The sequence below is a fragment of the Portunus trituberculatus genome, chromosome 42 (assembly GCF_017591435.1).
Source record: "Portunus trituberculatus isolate SZX2019 chromosome 42, ASM1759143v1, whole genome shotgun sequence".
Taxonomy (NCBI): Eukaryota; Metazoa; Arthropoda; class Malacostraca; order Decapoda; family Portunidae; genus Portunus; species Portunus trituberculatus.
Window position 1 is genome coordinate 11,231,938 of NC_059296.1, and position 21,132 is coordinate 11,253,069.

The 21,132-nt window shown below is 40.5% G+C and overlaps 4 protein-coding genes across 5 annotated transcripts in view; 2 read left to right on the plus strand and 2 right to left on the minus strand.

Annotated features, from left to right (window-relative positions):
* LOC123517520 overlaps positions 1 to 16,455 on the plus strand; it is a 328,170-nt gene extending 311,715 nt beyond the window's left edge. For both annotated transcript variants that reach the window (XM_045277653.1, XM_045277654.1), the window contains 2 exons: positions 15,846 to 15,957; positions 16,149 to 16,455. In XM_045277653.1, coding sequence (XP_045133588.1) covers positions 15,846 to 15,957; positions 16,149 to 16,194 — 158 coding nt within the window. In that variant the 3' untranslated portion in view covers positions 16,195 to 16,455. The remainder of the gene's footprint in view (positions 1 to 15,845; positions 15,958 to 16,148) is intronic.
* Positions 10,481 to 11,786, minus strand: LOC123517517. Its single transcript, XM_045277651.1, has one exon. It carries the CDS (start codon positions 11,769 to 11,771, stop codon positions 10,695 to 10,697), a length of 1,077 nt encoding a protein of 358 aa, XP_045133586.1. The 5' UTR covers positions 11,772 to 11,786; the 3' UTR covers positions 10,481 to 10,694.
* LOC123517519 lies at positions 12,026 to 14,917 on the minus strand. Its single transcript, XM_045277652.1, has 3 exons — positions 14,008 to 14,917; positions 13,704 to 13,833; positions 12,026 to 13,292 (listed from the first exon to the last, which is right to left on the minus strand). The coding sequence occupies exons 1-3, from the start codon at positions 14,197 to 14,199 to the stop codon at positions 12,778 to 12,780; spliced, it is 837 nt and encodes a 278-aa protein (XP_045133587.1). The 5' UTR covers positions 14,200 to 14,917; the 3' UTR covers positions 12,026 to 12,777.
* Positions 16,456 to 19,536: 3,081 nt separating the features above from the next.
* LOC123517521 lies at positions 19,537 to 21,101 on the plus strand. The gene is made up of 3 exons (XM_045277657.1): positions 19,537 to 19,673; positions 20,011 to 20,125; positions 20,790 to 21,101. Exons 1-3 carry the CDS (start codon positions 19,671 to 19,673, stop codon positions 20,951 to 20,953), a joined length of 282 nt encoding a protein of 93 aa, XP_045133592.1. The 5' UTR covers positions 19,537 to 19,670; the 3' UTR covers positions 20,954 to 21,101.
* The last annotated feature ends 31 nt before the right edge of the window (positions 21,102 to 21,132 follow it).

Genomic DNA, 21,132 nt, shown 5'->3' on the forward strand with positions numbered 1-21,132 from the left:
TCTTCCCTCTACTGACATCCCCCCTTCAGAACTATAGAGACGAGTACAACAGGCAGGCTTTGATCTGACGCACGGTTTGGATTAGGCGAGGGATATGATGGACCTTAGGGAAAAGAGGTTTTGTTGAGGTGTCCGCTAAGATGCCGCGGCCAGTCCGTTCTTTCATCAGCGCCCGTGTTAGGTGTTTATAATGCTTGTGTAGGAGAGACGTGAGGGTGTGCGGGTCGTTGAGAGAGAGAGAGAGAGAGAGAGAGAGAGAGGGGGTGAGGGGAACACCGACCTAGAGAAAAAAGAAAAGGAAAGATAAGGAAGGATAGGAGATGAAGGAATGTTTCTCTCTCTCTCTCTCTCTCTCTCTCTCTCTCTCTCTCTCTCTCTCTCTCTCTCTCTCTCTCTCTCTCTCTCTCTCTCTCTCTCTCACACACACACACACACACACACACGCACACACATTCCCATCTGGTGTTTACGACTGGTGCCTCTCTCTCTCTCTCTCTCTCTCTCTCTCTCTCTCTCTCTCTCTCTCTCTCTCTCTCTCTCTCTCCTTCCCTTTCCTTCACTTCCCTTTATAGAGCGTGTGGAAATGAACCTCGTTTATAGACCTATTCACTTCCACACCTGCGCCTACGTCGTAATGAACACAAACACCCGGTCAACATCAACATCAATAACCTGCACGGCCTATTCAGAGAACCTTTTATTTTTACCCCCGCTAGGATGCTATCAGGAAGACCTCGACGCGCGGGGCTGTTAGTACTCTTCACGGCGCCTTGGTCACGTGGATGGGATGACCAAGTGAGACGAGAGCGAAGAGGGTGTGTAAGAAATAAGGAAGGTTGCGTAGTGTATTGATGCTGTGGGATGGCAGAGAGAGAGAGAGAGAGAGAGAGAGAGAGAGAGAGAGAGAGAGAGTATACTTCCCCCGACTACAAGTTTTAGCTTCGTGATTTTGATTTAGAAAGAAAAACAATTACATAAGAATTTTTACATAATAGGTGAATATAGATAGAGAGAGAGAGAGAGAGAGAGAGAGAGAGAGAGAGAGAGAGAGAGAGAGAGAGAGAGAGAGAGAGAGAATAAACAATACAATACAAGGATGAAATGTGTGGTAAAAATATCTTTCCTGAATTTAGCTAAGGAAAAGAACCAACCACCACAATACATACATAGACAGACAGACAGACAGACAGACAGACAGACAGACAGACAGATAGGCGACGGGTAGGTGTTTCATATGTTCGTAAAATTGTGGCCTGGGTTAGTGCTACGCCAAAAAAAAAAAATGGTTTAGAAACAAACTCGTGTAGGCTGGAGAAGGGGGGAGAGAGAGAGGGAGAGGGAGAGGGACAGAGAGAGAGAGAGGGTCGGTGAAAGGGGAGACGGAATGAAGGGGAGCGAAAGAGGTTTTTTGTGAGGTTATATTTCAAAGGTTGTAAAGGTGTGAGATGCAGGTGAATGTGTCTGCACCGCTTCAGGCTAGAGGAATTTAAAGGCTGCCTTCTGCTAAAGAGAGAGAGAGAGAGAGAGAGAGAGAGAGAGAGAGAGAGAGAGAGAGAAAATTACATAGAAGATAATTTCATGTAACTACACACCACCTGAACTTTGCCTACATATTGCGATGTGAGTACACTGAAACGCAACAAGCACTCGTCTCTAATCCATCATGTATTGTGAATGTTAGCAGTGTGTCTCAATATGAGTATTAACTTACGTATTGTGAAAATGAATGTCCTGTTGACACTATTACATCGTAGAGAGAGAGAGAGAGAGACAGACAGACAGACAGACAGACAGACAGACAGACAGACAGAGAAAATCGTAAAAATACAAGAAAAGAGGAACATATCCCTACCTGACAGTGAGGCGGAGAGATCTTGATATATATGTACGTGAGACAGAGACACATGGATATTAAAAAGAGCGAGAGAGGAATGCGGGAGAAACAAACACAGCAATGGTGGGGAAAGAGTGCAGTGGTGAGGGGATAAAAATTGAGGGAAGGCACGGGAGGAAAGGGAAGGAGGGAGGGAGTGAGGGAGGGCGGGAGGACCGAGGCGAGGTAGGGGAGGCAGAAGGGAAGAGAAAGAGGGGAGAGAAGGGTTTGGGGAGGTGGTAAGGGGGCTGCATGAAACAGAAAACCTACAAAACAACGTGGAAAACGAAGCGAGGCAAGAGAGGCAACTAGAGTCAGGATCCTAAAACTATAAATTCCACTTTTTAGACAGGAGCGAAAACTGCAGCTCGGACGTAAATAACATAGAGAGAGAGAGAGAGAGAGAGAGAGAGAGAGAGAGAGACCCACACCTTGACATAAATTTTGTTCCTTTACCAAAACAAGGCCAATCTATCTGTTGTTCTTCGCTCCACACTGTTCTCTCTTCCCCCTTCTTCCCTGCTGCTTCCCACTCCTCCACTCCTTCCCCTTTACTCCCTTCCCCACCCCTTTCTCTCTGTTCCATTCCTTACTCTCTTTTCACATAATTCTCTTCCTAACTTTCATCTATCCTTTACGCCTATTTCTTACTCTTTTCTCCTCTCCCTTTTCCCTATTCCCTATTCTTCTCTTCCCTCCTCGCTCCTCCCCACTAGCTCTTCCTCACTCTCCACTCTCTTCTCTCCTTTCCTCTAATACAAGTCATTTTTTATTCCACACTCCTTCACAACAGACCTCCCTCAGAGCTTGCTTCCAGCCACTCACTTATGAATCGCGTTTTTCATAGTTATCCTTCTCAGTGCAATTTGCCAATCTCTCTCTCTCTCTCTCTCTCTCTCTCTCTCTCTCTCTCTCTCTCTCTCTCTCTCTCTCTCTCTCTCTCTCTCTCTTTCGAAAATATTAGCTAATTCCTCATATTTCTTCATTTTCCATGTTTTTTTTCTGGTCTCATTTCAATGTATTCGTTTTTTTTCTTTCTTTTTTTTTTTTTTTTTTTTTACATCGGTCTAATTCAGATCAAAGAAACAAATATGCGACTCTTACTTTTCATTCTTATCATCTCGTTGTCACTGGCGTTGTCCCGTTTGTCAGTGTTCAGGTGTCACATTTGCAATCTCGTTTAGGCACAGAGGTTGTTTTGATTTCTTTATAGCTTTTATTACTGTTTCATTTCACTAATTATCTCTTTTTTTTCCTTTTGATGTTCACCTTTTTTTCTTTTCTGATCATTTCACTTATTTTCTTTTCTTGCCTTTTCAGTTATTCTTCCACGCTTGTGTTTCTGTAGTCTCACCAACCTCACAAACATTCTCATCCAAACACTTTCTTTTTTTTTCTTTCACTCCATAATTGTTTTCCTTTCATTAAGATTCCTACGCTACATTCCTTGCCTTTTTTTTCCCTATTCACCCTCATTATTCCCTGTCAACATCTATTCACCTTCATTCTTTCTCTATTAACACCTTTTCATCTTCATTTTTTCTCTATTAATTCCTTTTCACCTTCATTCTTTCCCTATTAACACCTTTTCACCCCATTCTTTTCCTATTAACACCTTTTCACCCTCATTCTTTCCATATTAACACTTTTTCATCCTCACTTCCCTTCCCTTCCTTATTTATCTATCCCTGTTCACTTTTCCTCCCTCATCACCATACTGCTTACTCCCTTCCCATTAAAACTTCCATACATTTCCTTCCTTTCCCGTTCACACTTCTTAGCATATACTATCATCCCCCTTCCCTTCCCATTGATATTACCTTTACATCCACTCCTCTCCATCATCACCATCACTATTTCCATTCCATTCTTAACTTACATCTCACAACCTCTTATCACTAATACACAGCCTCTCTTTTCTCTCCTTCTCTTCCCTTCGCTCTCTATCCACATCTCAGCCTCACTACCCTTCCATTAAGAGCCCCATATGTTCCGTTCCTTTCCCTGCACCTTTTACTGCCCCTCCTCACACTCTCGCCCCGCACCCCCGCCAGTGAGGGTGAGGAAGGAGCGCCCTGCAGTAGAGTCCTCAGCCGCTGTCCTCGGAGCCCGCCATAACTCAGGCTTCCTCGACACACGCCCGCCTTCACAAAATATTGCACTCTGACCAAACATCTGGCCTCCTTCCCGTCTCTCTCTCTCTCTCTCTCTCTCTCTCTCTCTCTCTCTCTCTCTCTCTCTCTCTCGTATTGCATTGACCTTACTCTCATTGTATTGGACTCATCAACTGTATTAATTAAATCCTATCTCAACCTCGGTATTCCCTCCCCCTTCCCATCTCTTCCCCTCCTTTCCCTTCCTTTCCCTTCCTTCCTTCGTTGTTCACGCATTCATTAAATCTGATATATAACACTGGTACTTTTCAATTTTTATTTTTCCACCTCCACCGGCGGCAGCGCAGCGTTTATGAATACAGCGTGGAAATTATTATTAATATTCCCACGAGCTCTCGACATTTTAGGGTCATTATACTCTGCATTCCTCATTCCTTTCTTTCCTTCCTTCCTTCCTGCCTTCTTTCTTTCCTTCCTTCCTTTCTTCCTTACTTCCTTCTTTCCTGCCTTTCTTCCTTTTTTTCCTTTCTTTCGTTCTTTCTTTACTTGATGTCTAGGTTTCTCATTTCCTTTCATGTTTTTTTTTTCTTTTATTTAGCTTTCAACCCGTATCAGTCTTATTTTTCATGTCATTTGTCACGTTTTTGTTTATAGTCTTATTTTTCTTTCTTGGTATCATTAGTATTTTTATTTACTCTGCTTTTCCATTACCATTTTCAGTTTATCTCTCTCTCTCTCTCTCTCTCTCTCTCTCTCTCTCTCTCTCTCTCTCTCTCTCTCTCTCTCTCTCTCTCTCTCTCTCTCTCTCTCTCTCTCTCTCTCTCTCTCTCTCTCTCTCTCTATCTCTGACGCAGTTCTAGCCAGTGACAGCTGCCATGAAAAAAGGATTATGGATGTCACTTTTGTTAGAAATGTAGATAAGAAAACTGCTTCATCAGGTTGGGAGCAGATTGTACGTGTGTGAGTGTTAGGTTAATTCTGCATATTTTTGTTAGTATGTTTTATTTTATTTTTTTATCGTGTATGGTGTGGTTATTGCGATATTTGTTACTGGCCTATACATAACAGATTATTTTACTTAGTATTGCATGGATAACAATAGTATGCTAGTAGATCAATAAACACTCCTAGACTTCGTTTATATCTTCTTCCCTAGACAGCAAGCAGTTTATACATGAGGTTACAGTAGTGCTATAATTAACGGGTTGCTTGAATAATGGAAGACCAACCCGCTTTTCACCATTTCTATTCCGATAGCATCTTTATATTAGTTCCTCTGCCTCGCCGCTATAGAAAATTTTCTCTCATGGCTTAAGAAAGAATGATTCTGTGATGGATGACTATGGTATTTCATTCGCACCTTGCACCAGTAGAGAAAAAGATGGGGATAAAAAATTGCGACTTCAAAACTACGTAACGTTCTATTAGTCACGTTTAGAGTAATTCTTTGATGGGTGAATGTGGTATTTCATTCACACTTTTGCACTGAGAAAGAGAGAATGATGGGGATTAGAAATACGACTTCAAGACTACGTAACATTATACTAGCCACGTTTATGGTAATTAAGTCCGCTTAGAATGGTTTACTATACTCTTGAATAATGTAAAATGTGTAAATAGTCTCCGTAACATCAAGGCAGTGTGTTGTAGAGTAGACAACACAGAGGCAGACAGGGACATCATTGAAAAACATCTTTCCTCACTTACGAGCCCAAAGCACGCCAGCCACGCTCTCTTCGGTCACTTGGAATAGAAACCATGCTATTAATCAATTCGCAGCGCTTAGAATGAAACCAAGCACATTCATTTGGGTTTTTTTTTCTACTAATAATGAATTAATCTTCCTCAATATACTATCATGAAGTGGTATTGTTTTTTCAAGTAATGATGTAATAAGGTAATCAGGTAAAAATGCCACAAGTTGAGAGAATTACTGGGAAAGATGAGATGATAAAGGAGTTCAGAGAGAGAGAGAGAGAGAGAGAGAGAGAGAGAGAGAGAGAGAGGGGAGGTGCACGCTCGTGTATGAGACAATATTATGAAAGCAAAACTCAATAAAATTCTTACGAGCACAAAAATAATTTGTACTTTTGCATCCCCGGGAGAGAACGAACAAAAACGAATCTGTTCATTAATCACGGCTTAACCTGCGCGCCGTAAAACGAACGAAAAGTAAAGCAGATTCCCTATACACGTAGAATATTCTGGTACAGGCAGGGGAAGAGGTAGGGGGGGGTGACAGGAGGGAGATATATAGAGAAAAGAGGCGGAGGAGGAATGGACGGGAGAGGAGGGAGGCACGATAAGACTTTATTGAGCATAACTTGTGGAGGACTAAAGAATAACTACCCTCACCAGTCTCTCCGGGGAAATCATCTCACTTGCTCAGGGAACAATGACTGCAGAAAAAATATTTTGGGATAACACAACTACATGCCTGGAGCCGTGTGTGTGTGTGTGTGTGTGTGTGTGTGTGTGTGTGTTTATTGTGACACGTCATTATGCTGTTTTAATCCATACACTCGGACTGATGTTAACTCCACGACAGAGCTGAGGTGAATAACCCGTGCTCCACCCTGCACCATTCATGTAATTGACAAGATAACTGTAATGTACACAGTTTACGCTCAGAATACAATCTCCCAGCGCCTTGTTGTCGATGAAGCTTTTCTATTGGCTTTCCTCCTCATAGGACAACACATTTCTCGGTGCAAAAATATACCATTACGTGGACACCTTTGTCAATGCATTACTTCGCCTCGGGAGGAAGGAGCATCTACTCCACAAAAGGCATTACATCTCTTGATCTTGCTTCCCACTCTCTCCTCCAAACCCTCTTCCCGGCACAGTTGTAACAAATCCACATCAGTTTCTCCCACCTCTCTACCCATCACTTTGCACACACACACACACACACACACACACACACACACACACACACACACACACTACTACTACTACTACTACTAGGGGAGGCGGAACGAGTGATGGCCAAGGAGTCGAGGAGTAACGTTACGAGATAGTGGAAATGAGACCACAAATCCCTCGGGAGTGGCGTTACTCTTTTGTTTTTGGGCGCCATTAAGTTCTTGGGAGGGATCCACCGTTCAATTAGTCGATAGAGCCAGCGTTATTTCCGTGATTTTCTCCCTCGCTTGCTCGACATTGCTAAGAAACGACAACTGCTGCTAGCGAAGAGGGCAAACCCTCGCAACGCTGCCAGACACAGAGGGAAAAAAGGAACACACTCATTACTACGAGAGTTCCATACCAACTTACTTTTGGGGTTCTCGCCTCTCATTTCCTGGGCTATCTATTAGAGAGAGAGAGAGAGAGAGAGAGAGAGAGAGAGAGTATTTATGTTCAGTACAATAAATTCGCACTAATTCCGTGTATGTTCGAACGAAACACTCTCTCTCTCTCTCTCTCTCTCTCTCTCTCTCTCTCTCACATAAACATTATAATACTCAAACCTTTATTAATTTATTTTCCTCCTTAATGTAGTCCTGTCGGGTGAAAGGGCAAACGTAGCGGCAGAAGTACAGTGGGACGGAGGTCCAAGTTGTCACTTTCCATGTTTTGCTTGCACTTCCCGTCTGATCGGACAGATGTGCTTCTGTATACTGCTGATGTTGTACAGTTTGTGTGGTTGTAGGTTTACATGTCACCATCACCATGTCTTAGCTATCACCTGCCAGTTTGTCGTTATCTTTTCCTTCCTTGCTTCACTCCCTTTCACCATTCATTCTTCCAACCTCCTTCCTCCCGCCGCACACTTCTCTCTGTCTTTAAGGACCCAACATTTATCTTTCCAGTACAAGATGCCATGGCGTCATCAGTAAGCTACATGTAAATCACCTCACCTTTGGAAGAGACTAAACTGTGTGTTGGAAGAGACTAAACTGTGTGATGTTGAACTAGGACCACTCCAGTCCCTCGTCTCTTTTCTCATCCTGACCGTCCGGGCCGCATGAGCCAGACACGCGAAGATCGAGTCACAAAACAGCATTATACTTCCGCGCATCCCGATGGTTCCAAACGAGACAGTCAATTATCAAGTGTCCAAACTTTCAGTGTCCGTGAAATAAAAGGAGAAACTCACAGCGGGAAGAGACTGCACGGGGAAACTCCAGCAGGACTCGAGGGACGATAAAAACTGTGCGTGAGACTCGAGTCGGACTGGTGTAGGGCGGCGTGACGGGCATGAGGCGGCGTGGGGATGCAGGGGTAATTATAGCCAGTAACTATTCACTCAACGCCCAGCGACATCGCCATCATAACGCCGCAAGAAAATTTTAATGGAAGGAAATAGTTACGTGGCCTGTGCTGTAATGTGAGCAGGACTGCGGGAGCAAATATGCCTATACGTATACACCACTATTGATATCAGTGATGTCAGCTGAACACATCAGTCTCTTCTCTCTTTCTCTTCTCTCTTCTCTCTCCTTCGTTCCACTTATCCTAAGTGGTTTCTTTATTCTCTGAATGCCCGAGATCTGCTTCGAGAAGATCTCCGTCCTGAACGTCTTCCAGACCGATTCCAAGCTGACTAAATCAATTGACAATCAGTGGAGGCGGGGAAGGAGTGGCCGACCAATAAGCAAGGCGGGAACAAATGAAGGATGCACGAGGTTTTGCTGGTATATTAGCTGATGTTCTTCCGGATCTTTGAGCAAACTGCATTTCGTTTAGATAAAAAGTCACTCGCACTACGAGTGAAAACTAGTCCAGTATTGTGGGAGTAGTGCTTCGTTTTTTTTTTTTTTTTAATGTAGTCGTAAAATTAAGTACTGGTTTGCTTTAGTAGCTCGTTGTGGCATGCAGCAAACACAGTCTCATCAGGAACGAACGAACGAGCGAACGAAAAGATTGTGATTTGTCCCCTACGCATGCATGATGTCAGGTCTTATTTTCATAGTCATTTTAATAATTGCTAATAGTACCCATATACTATTGAAATGAAGTAGTTGCAGTAGTAGTATAGTATAGTATTATTATTATTATTATTATTATTATTATTATTATTATTATTATTATTATTATTATTATTATTATTATTATTATTATTATTATTATAGTATTATTATTATTATTATTATTATATTATTATTATTATTATTATTATTATTATTATTATTATTATTATATTATTATTATTATTATTATTATTATTATTATTATTATTATTATTATTTATTATTATTATTATTATTATTATTATTATTATTATTATTATTATTATTATTATTATTATTATTATATTATATTATTATTATTATTGTTATATTATATTATTATTATTATTATTATTATTATTATTATTATTATTATTATTATTATTATTATTATTATTATTATTATTATATTATTATTATTATTATTATTATTATTATTATTATTATTATTATTATTATTATTATTATTATTATTATTATTATTATTATTATTATTATTATTATTATTATTATTATTATTATTATTATTATTATTATTATTATTATTATTATTATTATTATTATTATTATTATTATTATTATTATTATTATTATTATTATTATTATTATTATTATTATTATTATTATTATTATTATTATTATTATTATTATTATTATTATTATTATTATTATTATTATTATTATTATTATTATTATTATTATTATTATTATTATTATTATTATTATTATTATTATTATTATTATTATTATTATTATTATTATTATTATTATTATTATTATTATTATTATTATTATTATTATTATTATTATTATTATTATTATTATTATTATTATTATTATTATTATTATTATTATTATTATTATTATTATTATTATTATTATTATTATTATTATTATTATTATTATTATTATTATTATTATTATTATTATTATTATAGTATTATTATTATTATTATTTATTATTATTATTATTATTATTATTATTATTATTATTATTATTGTTATTATTATTATTATTATTATTATTATTATTATTATTATTATAGTATTATTATTATTATTATTATTATTATTATTATTATTATTATTATTATTATTATTATTATTATTATTATTATTATTATTATTATTATTATTATTATTATTATTATTATTATTATTATTATTATTATTATTATTATTATTATTATTATTATTATTATTATTATTATTATTATTATTATTATTATTATTATTATTATTATTATTATTATTTATTATTATTATTATTATTATTATTATTATTATTATTATTATTATTATTATTATTATTATTATTATTATTATTATTATTATTATTATTATTATTATTATTATTATTATTATTATTATTATTATTATTATTATTATTATTATTATTATTATTATTATTATTATAGTATTATTATTATTATTATTATTATTATTATTATTATTATTATTATTATTATTATTATTATTATAGTATTATTCATATTCTTATTGTTGTTGTTGTCAATTATGTGTTAGTATTTAGGAAATATATACTGATAGAAAAATGTAGTTCTAAAAGATTTATTGTCTGCACCATGAAATACTTTTAACTGCTTGAGACATTAATGCAATGAGAAATCGTTGCTTTCATGACAACTTCAAGCTTCACAATCATGCTAGGCAATAGCAGTTTATGTCCAAATCACAAAGAGTTTCTGTACACTTAATGCAAACAATATACAATAATTTGATGCGCAGCCGTTAAGGGCTTGTCTGGGTGGCGACCGAAGCTGTCTCGGGATGGCTGCTCCACCCCAGTGCAACGCCCCGGCTTCGAACACGGTTACGGTGAATCTTCTGCGAACGTCTCCAGCCAACGTGATCGGTATTGGTCGCCACTGTGCGGTTCTGCAGAATGACAGAGTAATGAACCACCTCAACATCGGTGGAGGAGGGCAGTGCCGAGGACCAGGAGGCTGCTCGTGGCTGCGACAACGATGCGTAATTGCTAGCGAGGTCAGAGAGGGAGACTTCTTCGAAGGATATGTTGAGAAATGTCGTGTCAGCGTATTTGTTGGAGCTCACGTTAGTTTGTCTAGGAGTGTCGAAGGAACTTTCCATTGACCAACTATTCAGTGGCGAATCACTCACATCATCCATCACAAACATTTCCTCTGGCATTGGGTCCCAGGAAGGAACTGCATGGTGCCGCCGCCTCACCACAGAAGCAAAGTTTTCGGTCTGTGTTTCCACAGACGCAGTACGGAGACGTCTCCCCCACGGAACAGGAAATGAACGAGTCTCTTCCGGCATTTTTTTAATGGCCGGAGCTATGGTCTGGCTTGCCTGCGACAATCGTGGAGGGTCGGACCTGCGCCTAGCTGGTGGTGCAGGATTCCCGAAGGATGGCCTGGGGATGATTACTTTGGGCCGCGTTGACCTTCTCCTCCGCAGGTCCCTGATGGCCTCCAACAATTCATCGTCCCTCGTTGGCCCTCCCAAGCTGCTGCTTTGCTGCGGTACCTCTGGGTGGTGAGGCTGTTCTTGTAGGATAGGCAAAGAGCCGACCCTTTGCCTCAGCTGCGCCAAATCTACTGGGGGTTCCTCATCGGACAGCGCGCAGCTTAACATGGAAGTGACAAGCTGCGTCATGTCCTCGTCTTGATGAGACTCTGCCATCTCTTCACGGAGGAGCAGTGGCGGCGGAGGTCTTGGTCTGACAGTGGGTGAGGGCGAGGACCAACTGTTGGGATGGAACAGTGGACGTGGTCGAACCTGTTCGTATGATTCATGAAGCATGTTCATTTGAAGTCTGACTGGAAGTTTCGGAGACAACATTTGTATAGAACAAACAAAGTCACTTTAGTTCCATTTATTTACACATCATTAGATATAATATTTTATGCAAAGTATAGCATTCCTTTAAGGACAGAGTCCCACAGCATCCACAAGTTCATGCAGGAGTACAGGTAGTACGGAGCACCATCCGTGTTCCAGGCGACTCAGTTCCCGTCACGCGTGGTGAACAAGCGCAATTAGGCCTCAGGGCTCATCGGGAAATAAAATTATCTTCCACGGTATATATTTTTTTGTCTTTATTAATGCATACTAAGCCTTGGCAGGTTGTACTACGAGAGAACGTTTAGAAAGATAAAGTTTGTGCCAGTTTGATGTGCAAACCTTATGTTAGGAGGAACAATTATTGGGTTGTAATTCTCTCATTTTCACCTGGCTTCTTTCTTAATTTCCAAGGCGAGTAATCTACTTGTTATTTAATTAGTTAATTCTTTATTTCACTTCCCTGACAGTTAGAGTAAAACAGGAGCTAGTGGCGTAATGTAGTAGAGGCCAAAGTTCTGCGAAACTAACGAGTTCTAATGATTGTAAATATTCCATATATAACCTCTCGACACCTTACGTTTCGAATATGCCTGCAACCCACATCAAACCTAAACGGATATGTGAATTAGTGTCTCTTTTCAAGGTGGGTATTCAGCGTCAAGTGGTGAGGAGACACACTCACCAACTTACTACATGGAAAATTCATACAGTGAAAGTGGTGCGCACGTGGTGGGATGCAGATTGTAGGAACAACACTCAGAGAAGCAGTAGCAGCTGTAGAGTGTGATTATCACAACAGTTTATAACAACAAAATAGTGAAACTTCGTGGGAGTAGTCAATAACACTTGTCTGAATTAAAAGTTGCTAGTTGCTGTCAAATATAAAGTTATAATATTTGCTGGAACTTAGATACTAGTGTGCGGCGTGTCGATGTTCATCTCGTCAGCAACTTGTCTGTAGTCACCCCTGTGAGCCGTGCGCTTAAGCCTGTGTCCTGATGGACTACTCAGGATGCAACTCGTTGACGACAAAGTGACAGACACTAAGTATTCCGGGGCCGGGGGTTCCTACAATAGTGATAATCCTGCCCACTAAGGGAGGCTGCAGATCAAATACCAAAAGTCCACTCTCAGGAGGATCGAGCGGACCAACCGAAGGATTATAATCGGAAGATTGCTCGTTGCCAATGCACACTTTTATTGGGAGACGAAACAATGGATGCTGCTGGACAATGACTTGAACGACGACCTTCTCTTCTTGGTAACTCACCTGCCACCACGGCTCCACTCCTTTAATGGAGTTGAAGCAGTGGAGCATGGACAAACAGAAATAACCGTCCGCCGCCCACCATGGATCAGAGTAAACGGCGGTTATGGAGGAATTCACAACTCCTCCAGTGGCAATGTTGTCATCCATCCCGAAGGTTGTGTAGCACCGAGTGAAGGTGACAGCATCCGTATCCAAGGAGCCTTGCCACTCATATGACACGATGGCGCTGAACAGAAGACACTCAAGATCTGAGAGAGAGAGAGAGAGAGAGAGAGAGAGAGAGAGAGAGAGAGAGAGAGAGAATATATATTTGAGCAGTGTACGAGCGTTTTTCTATTAAGAATTTCGAACATAGTTTTCTGAATGTATATTCCTTGAAATGTTATCAATGTTTCAGGTAGAGACAAGTTGTTATTCAAACGAGCTATTTTTATCAATATCATGATCTAATACGCATGGCCACGCGCATCCAGGTGAGAAGCGATACATAGAACAACAGAGCCACATGATGCTCGCCTTCACCTCTCCCTGCCTGACGTACTAATAAGAGAACGTAACCGCGATTTTCCCTGTGTTCATGGTAAGTGAGAGTGAACAGAGAAGACAGAAAACGACCCCACAGTTTCTCCTCGCCAACTATGAACCTGTCAGTAATTTACCGTAGAGACAGAAAAAATTGCAGGAAGAATGTCTGGCACAGGACGCTGCACACAGGATGCTGGAAGGAGTGGCCATATCGAACTGCAGCAGAAGGCAGGACTTCAGGTCTGACGGGAAAGTTGACGGGCTCTGTTGACAAAAAAATTATTAGGAGACTCCATCAAGTTAACACGAGGCACTTGTGACATCTGGAATTAGTCTTTTTACCAAAATGCAATGTCTCAGACTTTCATATGACCTAAATGTAAAATGTCTCCCTAAAACTACCAGATATACACTGCCCCACACACTCAAATATCGTACAATCTTTTCAAAACGAGTAACTTGTGTGTTGCTACTGTAGACTAGATTTAAGGCTACAGCGATGAAAGCCATCCTGAACACCCCCGCCCATTGTTGTCCGATACACGCCCTCAACGCGCTGCCGCCCACTCGTCCCATCCTCCTAGTAGCTCGAACTTCCAAAGACTGTGTCAGGTGAGGAGTAAATGACATACACGGGACTCAAATGGCTAGCGGCGCAAACGTTGTGTGAAGAAGCTTCGTTTATCAGAGTCCGAGAAATCCTATAAATGTCACTTTCCTAGATATTTCTCGTACTCAAATATTCAAACATACAGCACATTTTCTGCGTGTGTGTGTGCGCGTGTTTGCCACGGTCACCTTGCTGTTTGCCATCCTTAAACCAACGCTATCATTGTGCACTACTGACATATTCATGAAAATATGGTGTCACGGGATAAAATCTCAGTCGATCGGATTCTCGAGTGTGTATATATCCTGAAGCCTGTACAAGAAGCTAGAACAGTTCACTGATGCGTGTCGTTGCCTGCAAGGATGGTGATAGGCACGTGAGTGTTGTGGCTATGACGGTAATTGCTATATGCGACATGGAAGAATAGAAGAAAAATATTTGTGGATAAAGGTCAGAACTGCTCTTTTATTTCCGTCACTTCTTTTACACGGTGACTGTCCTGTGCCGAGTGTTGTGGTGACTTAAACCGCTGAAACGAGGCGCTTGTAGGGTGAAGACGGCATTCACTGGTCTTTTCCTGGCAATTCGCCTATTTCTATCTCGAAAAGATGGACTGTCATTAGTTTATTTGACGTTTCTTCAATACAAGGCACACTGTCAGATTAGAAAATTGCTGTAAGACGACGACTCGAAGGGCGAGCGATGGAATAGAGAATTTTCTCATGTCTCATTTTTACAACGAGTAAAAGTGTAACGTCTCGTTTGGACTATATACATATTCGCGCGCGCGCGCACACACACACACACACACACACACACACACACACACACACACCTGCACTCGTCTCACAATCCTGGCCTTGGTTAGCTCCGCTTCCTATCAGTCAGCAGCCGTCAAGTTCCCACTCCGTCACAATAAGCGTGGGAGCGAGGGCTGACGTGTACCCAGATAACCGTGACCTGTAGCGCAAAGATGGGAACACTATGCACCTATACAACAGTATATGTGTCTGTGTGCGCGCGATGTATAGAGTTGTACTTTTATGTGCATACAAGCAGAGCATATTATATATTTAAGAGAAAATCAGAACCATGCGATTCATGATGAACAGCGTCAGAAAAGAAGTTGGAAAAAAGACAAGAAGATACTCGCCAGCAAGCAGCAACTTCGAACATGATGAAACGCAGAACTTTTATTTGATCATGAAATCATATAATACTTCTTAGAAGAGATTAGAGGAATTCCCACTACTACGTCTTACCGCATAACGTTGAAATCCTAACGCTTTTATCTCCGCTTAGAAAATAAGAAATGCTTGGGAATGTTGCGTTTGGTGCCTTAAAATTTTCTACATCACTGGCACGCATCGAGCTCATTATATAAAGTTATCGACGTGTGTTGCTGCACGTTAGTTCCTACACTGCAGCAGCCATGGTGAGACCTGACTCCTTTCCTTGCAATCGTGAAGGAATGAAATATCCTCCTAATGATCATATCCACGATCATGTGTGTGTGTCTGTGTCTGTGTCTGTGTCTGTGTCTGTGCCTGTGCCTGTGTCTGTGTCTGTGTCTGTCTGTGCCTGTGTCTGTGTTTTATGATGCAATTTTGGCATTTTACAAAACTTCTCCAAAACCTCAGCCGATTGTATTTCTCGTATCGGGCAGAAGTGGAGTATATTGTTGGTCGCCGTGAGCTTGGCCGTCGTCTCAGGTCAGACAGGACTGCAATGTTCCCCCAAGATCTCTGCAATGTGCCCGCCACCTGGCGTCGGCACTGGTGAGCAAATTTAACACATTTCTGTGTCTTAGAAATTTTTTTTCCTTATCTTTGTATTTTCATTCTCAGACACTAATCACTTTCTTTTCTAGTAATATCATATAAGAGATAAGTATGACCATGTCTCCAAAAACTTGTTTGTGATGAGGGAAGCCGGTGATGGCAAGAATGAAACCCCCATTTCCCGCCAGTACCCGTGTTCTTCGAGGTGCCAGAACACTGCTCTCAGTACTGTGAGTGTTCCAACGGGATCGCGTGGCTCTTTGAATGTGCGCGCGGCACCTTGTGGGATACTTGGATTGAAGAGTGTATCGCTGAGTACTTAGTGGACTGCGGCTCGCGCCCTAAACCTTAATGAGGCGAGGGGCGGCCTGGCACATGAAAAGAGTAGAAGCAGCAGCAAACCGCCACGCATTGAAAACTTTTTGATATATAACTGGTAGTACGTCTCTGAGGTCGTCTGTAACTTTGTACTATAAATAAACCAGATTTGTATTATGTTTGTGTTGTAAATCGTTCTAACTCTCTCCTCTCCCGTGACCCCCATCTCTCTCTCTCTCTCTCTCTCTCTCTCTCTGATGAGCGCTCGAGCGCGCGCGCACACACACACACACACACACACACACACACACACACACACACACACACACCGCGTAGTGTAGTGGTTAGCACGCTCGGGAAGTAACTCGAGGGGTTGTGGCCTCGCTATCCCGGTGTGTGTTGTGTGTTGATGTGGTCTCAATTCTACCCGAAGATCGGTCTATGAGCTCTGAGCTCGCTCCGTAATGGGGAGGACTGGCTGGGTGACCAGCAGGCGACCGAGGAGGTGAATTACACACATACACACACACAACCATTAGTATATCATGTTACTGCTGCTATTATATTACTTATCGTTAGTTATATCATGACCTTTAGTCGGGATATAATTATTAGTAATGCTAAATCATAACCATTCAAAGTAACGTATGAAATCAAGAGAATAGAATGTCAAGGAAAAGTAATATTACATTGTACAAGAGTGTGGCATGTAGGCTTACGTAAGTAGACTCAAATAATATTACGTCACTTTTATAATCTTGAATACTTGTCACCTAAATCACAAATACAAGTGCGTAGATATTCATGAATTATATATTTCATGGTGTGTGTGTGTGTGTGTGTGTGTGTGTGTGTGTGTGTGTGTGTGTGTGTGTGTGTGTGTGTGTGTGTGTGTGTGTGTGTGTGTGTGTGTGTGTGTGTGTGTGTGTGTGTGTGTAAGCACAGCCCATATATTGAAATACATCGTGGCTTGAAGCTGTTCCTAGTCCACGTGAGCAGTGCAGCACATCACCCTGAAACATCGCTGCCCTCCTCGGGTTCCACAATCAATAACCGCGTGCGAGTTCGTCACTTAGCCTGACGAAGAACAAGTTGGCGTGAGAGTGCGCCTGATAACCGCAACAGTTCCTAGAAGTTTTTTTTTTTTTTTTTATGTAGGGAAGAGGGCCTGCCATGGGCAAAAAAAGAAAAGATTAAAAAAAAAGGCCCATTTGAGTGCTGGCTCTCTAAAAAGGGAAAAAGCGTCAGTCAAAAATTTGGGAGCAAATGCCTCGATACCTCCCTCTCAAAAGAAGACAAGTCGTAGGAAGTCAGAAATACAGATGTAGGGAGGGAGTTTCAGAGTTTACCAGTGAAAGGAAAGAATGATTGAGATTACTGGTTAACTCTTGCGTTAGAGAGTTGGACATAATGCGAGGAAGAAGAAAGCCTTGTGCAGCGAGGCCGCAGGAGGAGGGAAGGCATGCAGTTAGCAAGATCAGTAGAACAGTTAGCATGAAAATAGCGATAAAAGGTAGAAAGGGATGCAACATTTCGGCTGTGAGAAAGAAGCTGAAGACGGTTAGTCAGAGGAGGGGAGTTGATGAGACGAAAAGCTTTTGATTCCACCCTATCTAATAAAACTTTGTGACTGGAACCCCCCCAAACATGCGAAGAGTACTCCTTACACTGGCGGATAAGGCCCTTATACAGAGTAAGCAGTTGGAGGGGTGAGAAAAACTAGCGGAGACGCCTCAGAACACGTAACTTCATAGAAGCTGTTTTAGCAAGATATGAGATGTGAAGTTTCCAGTTAAGATTATGAGCAAAGGACAGACCGAGGATATTCATTGTGGAAGAGGAGACAGTTGAGTGTCATTGAAGAAGAGGGATAGTTGTCTGGAAGGTTGTGTCGAGTTGATAGATGGAGGAATTGAGTTTTGAGGCATTGAAAACTACTAGATTTTCTCTGCCCCAATCGGAAATCTTAGAAAGATCGGAAGTCAGGCGTTCTGTGGCGTCCCTGCGTGATCTGTTGACTTCCTGAAGGGTTGGTCGTCTCTGAAAGAACGTGGAAAGATGTAGGTGGTATCATCAGCGTAGGAGTGGATAGGGCAAGAAGTTTGGTTAAGAAGGTCATTAATGAATAATAGAAAGAGAGTGGGTGACAGGACAGAACCCTGAGGAACACCACTATTAATAGGTTTAGGAGAAGAACAGTGGCCGTCTACCACAGCAGCAATAGAACGGTCGGAAAGGAAACTTGAGATAAAGTTGCAGAGAGAAGGATAGAAGCCGTAGGAGGGCAGTTTTGAAATCAAAGCTTTATGGCAAACTCTAACAAAAGCTTTTGATATGTCTAACGCGACAGCAAAAGTTTCACCGAAATCTCTAAAGAGGATGACCAAGACTCAGTAAGGAAAGCCAGAAGATCACCAGTAGAGCGACCTTGACGGAAGCCATCAGACAGAAGATTGTGAAGTGACAGATGTTTAAGAATCTTCCTATTCAGGATAGATCCAGAAACTTTTAGACAAGCAAGAGATTAAAGCTATAGGACGGTAGTTTGAGTGGTTAGAACGGTCACCCTTTTTAGGAACAGGCTGAATGTAGGCGAACTTCCAGCAGGAAGGAAAGATAGAAGTAGATAGACAAAGTTGGAAGAGTTTGGCCAAGCAAGGTGCAAGCACGGAAGCACAGTTTTTGATCTTTAGAGTACTAACTACGACGCGATCAGTTGTGAGATGCAAGTATATGCCCGATTCACAATGATGCGACATGATGAACATGAGTAAAAAAAGATAATGTAAAAGTAAAGAAAGAAAAATAGAAGAAAACATTTCATTGTTGTTTTTAGTGATGCTGTGAAGTATTATGATCATTATTACTCGTAGATCTGTTTTTGTTCTTTTAACTTTTTTCTCCGTTGTTTCTTTTCACGTTCCTAAATGTCTAAATCATCGAGGCTAACGAAGCGAAAAGCATCCTATTCTTTTCAAAATCAGATGATCTGAATCATTTAGATCCAGAATAGCCAATCAGTGAGGAAATTCCAAGATTTTGATTTAAATTTCGTGAATAAACTTCATTCTCGAGAAGAGGCATAGCTCTTTATAAAACCGACAACATAAGCTGCTTCCACGAATAAGCTGAATAATTTTGTTGAGTCACTGAAAATACAAGTAATCTATTAAAACAATGGTATACTTAAAGGTCACACTATCACTCGTGTTTTGCAAGACATTGTTTCTATGGAGATGTGCTATATCAAGGTGACGAAACATAACACCTGTGTTTTCCCCGGGAGATATTCAGTCACCTGTCTGTTACCACAACACATTATGAGAGACTGACTCTCTATAAAGGCATCGACATTTGCATGAGCCTTCACTTGTTCTTGAGTTGCAACAAACATGGTGAGGGTCAGACGTTTTTTATCCTTCTCTTCCCTCACTCAACATCGTCTCGTTTCACTACTTGATTTTTTTTTCATTTTCCAATAACTCATCCATTCCTTTGCCTTATGCACTACATCACGATATGAGGACTATTAACCTGGTTTATGACTAAGCAAATTGTATATAGCAGTCTCGAAAAAACTGCAGATAAGTTTGAGATATTGGCTGAGGAGACCTAAAAACTAGTGTTGCCATTCCATTTTTTGCAATATTTTGTTGATAGAATGGTTATGAGTAGTAGTAGTAGTAGTAGTAGTAATAGTAGCTATATTTTTATTGTATTTCCTTTCGGCAGAAGTGGAGCCTAGTACTAGCCGCTGTGTGCCTTATGGCTGCCCCTTCCACCCAAGACCCCATCCAGTGCGCTGCTGATATCTCCTCCCAGTGTCCGCCACCAGGGTATGAGGGAGGTGAGTGTATACATTGCTGGTCATTCTTTACAGTAACATGTAGTTATGAGCAAATTGGTAATAACATTTTCTTTTAAAATGAATTATCAATTTCTAGTCCTAAGAAAATTTATGGTATTTATGGTAATTAATCGAACGAATTATGATAAATGCCTATATTCATTTGTGTGTGTGTTATGACATGACGATACTAATGCTACAACAGCCAGTAATATTACTCTATCGTTTCTGTCTAGTTTCTGCAATGTGTTTATGTAACTAGTCTCTTTCTTAAGAATTGGGTCCAATAGTCTACTTGCCATCATCAATCATTCACATTGTGATAGAAAACATAAAAAGAGAGTTAGAAATGTATGTGACAGTTCCCTCTCTCCTGTTTCTTTCTTTTCTTTCTGTAAATCAGTTTTCTACCGTATTTCCCCTTTAAAAATAATTTCGTCACAACTCACGTAAAAGATAAGTAAACGAAGAATTGTTGCGTAATAAATCGCCGAGTGTAACCTTCGCGTTACGTATGGTCCCAATCCACTCTGTAATATCAGTATAACCTAATAAATAGAGTGAATAGATTACTGTACCGCTAAACGACTCGCTATAGCATGTCAAGTGTTACAGATGTCGATGTAGCTGTTACCTGGAAATACAACTCTCTCTCTCTTACCAGATCCCGTGTATTTCGCCGTGCCTGAACACTGCTCTATGTACTGCGAGTGTTCCAATGGAGTGGCGTGGCAGTTCTCTTGCCCACCCGGTACCCTTTACGACGCCCTCTTAAAGCAATGCAAGTTTGAGTACGACGTTGATTGCGGCGCGCGACCCAACCCCTGAGGAGCCTTGTACCAGGAATGCTAGACCCATGCTTCAAATATCTGCTTAAATCGCTGCAATTAGAAGCCAGGTGCTGGTGACATTGTTGAGTTGACAATAGAACCACAAAATTCAATCCTTAGCACCAATAAAAGACAACTGGATTTAATGTTGTTTGAATATAATCTAATAATCTTGTT

Bases quoted from the DNA above. Each gene is read 5' to 3' on its own strand.
- LOC123517519 (XM_045277652.1), bottom strand. From the start codon at position 14,199: ATGTCATTTACTCCTCACCTGACACAGTCTTTGGAAGTTCGAGCTACT. The intron at 13,834-14,007 runs GTACGATATTTG...TTTTGTCAACAG, and splicing joins TTACTCGTTTTGAAAAGATT to AGCCCGTCAACTTTCCCGTC. The intron at 13,293-13,703 runs GTAAATTACTGA...TCTCTCTCTCAG, and splicing joins CAATTTTTTCTGTCTCTACG to ATCTTGAGTGTCTTCTGTTC.
- LOC123517521 (XM_045277657.1), top strand. The intron at 20,126-20,789 runs GTGAGTGTATAC...CTCTCTTACCAG, and splicing joins GCCACCAGGGTATGAGGGAG to ATCCCGTGTATTTCGCCGTG.
- LOC123517517 (XM_045277651.1), bottom strand. From the start codon at position 11,771: ATGTTGTCTCCGAAACTTCCAGTCAGACTTCAAATGAACATGCTTCAT.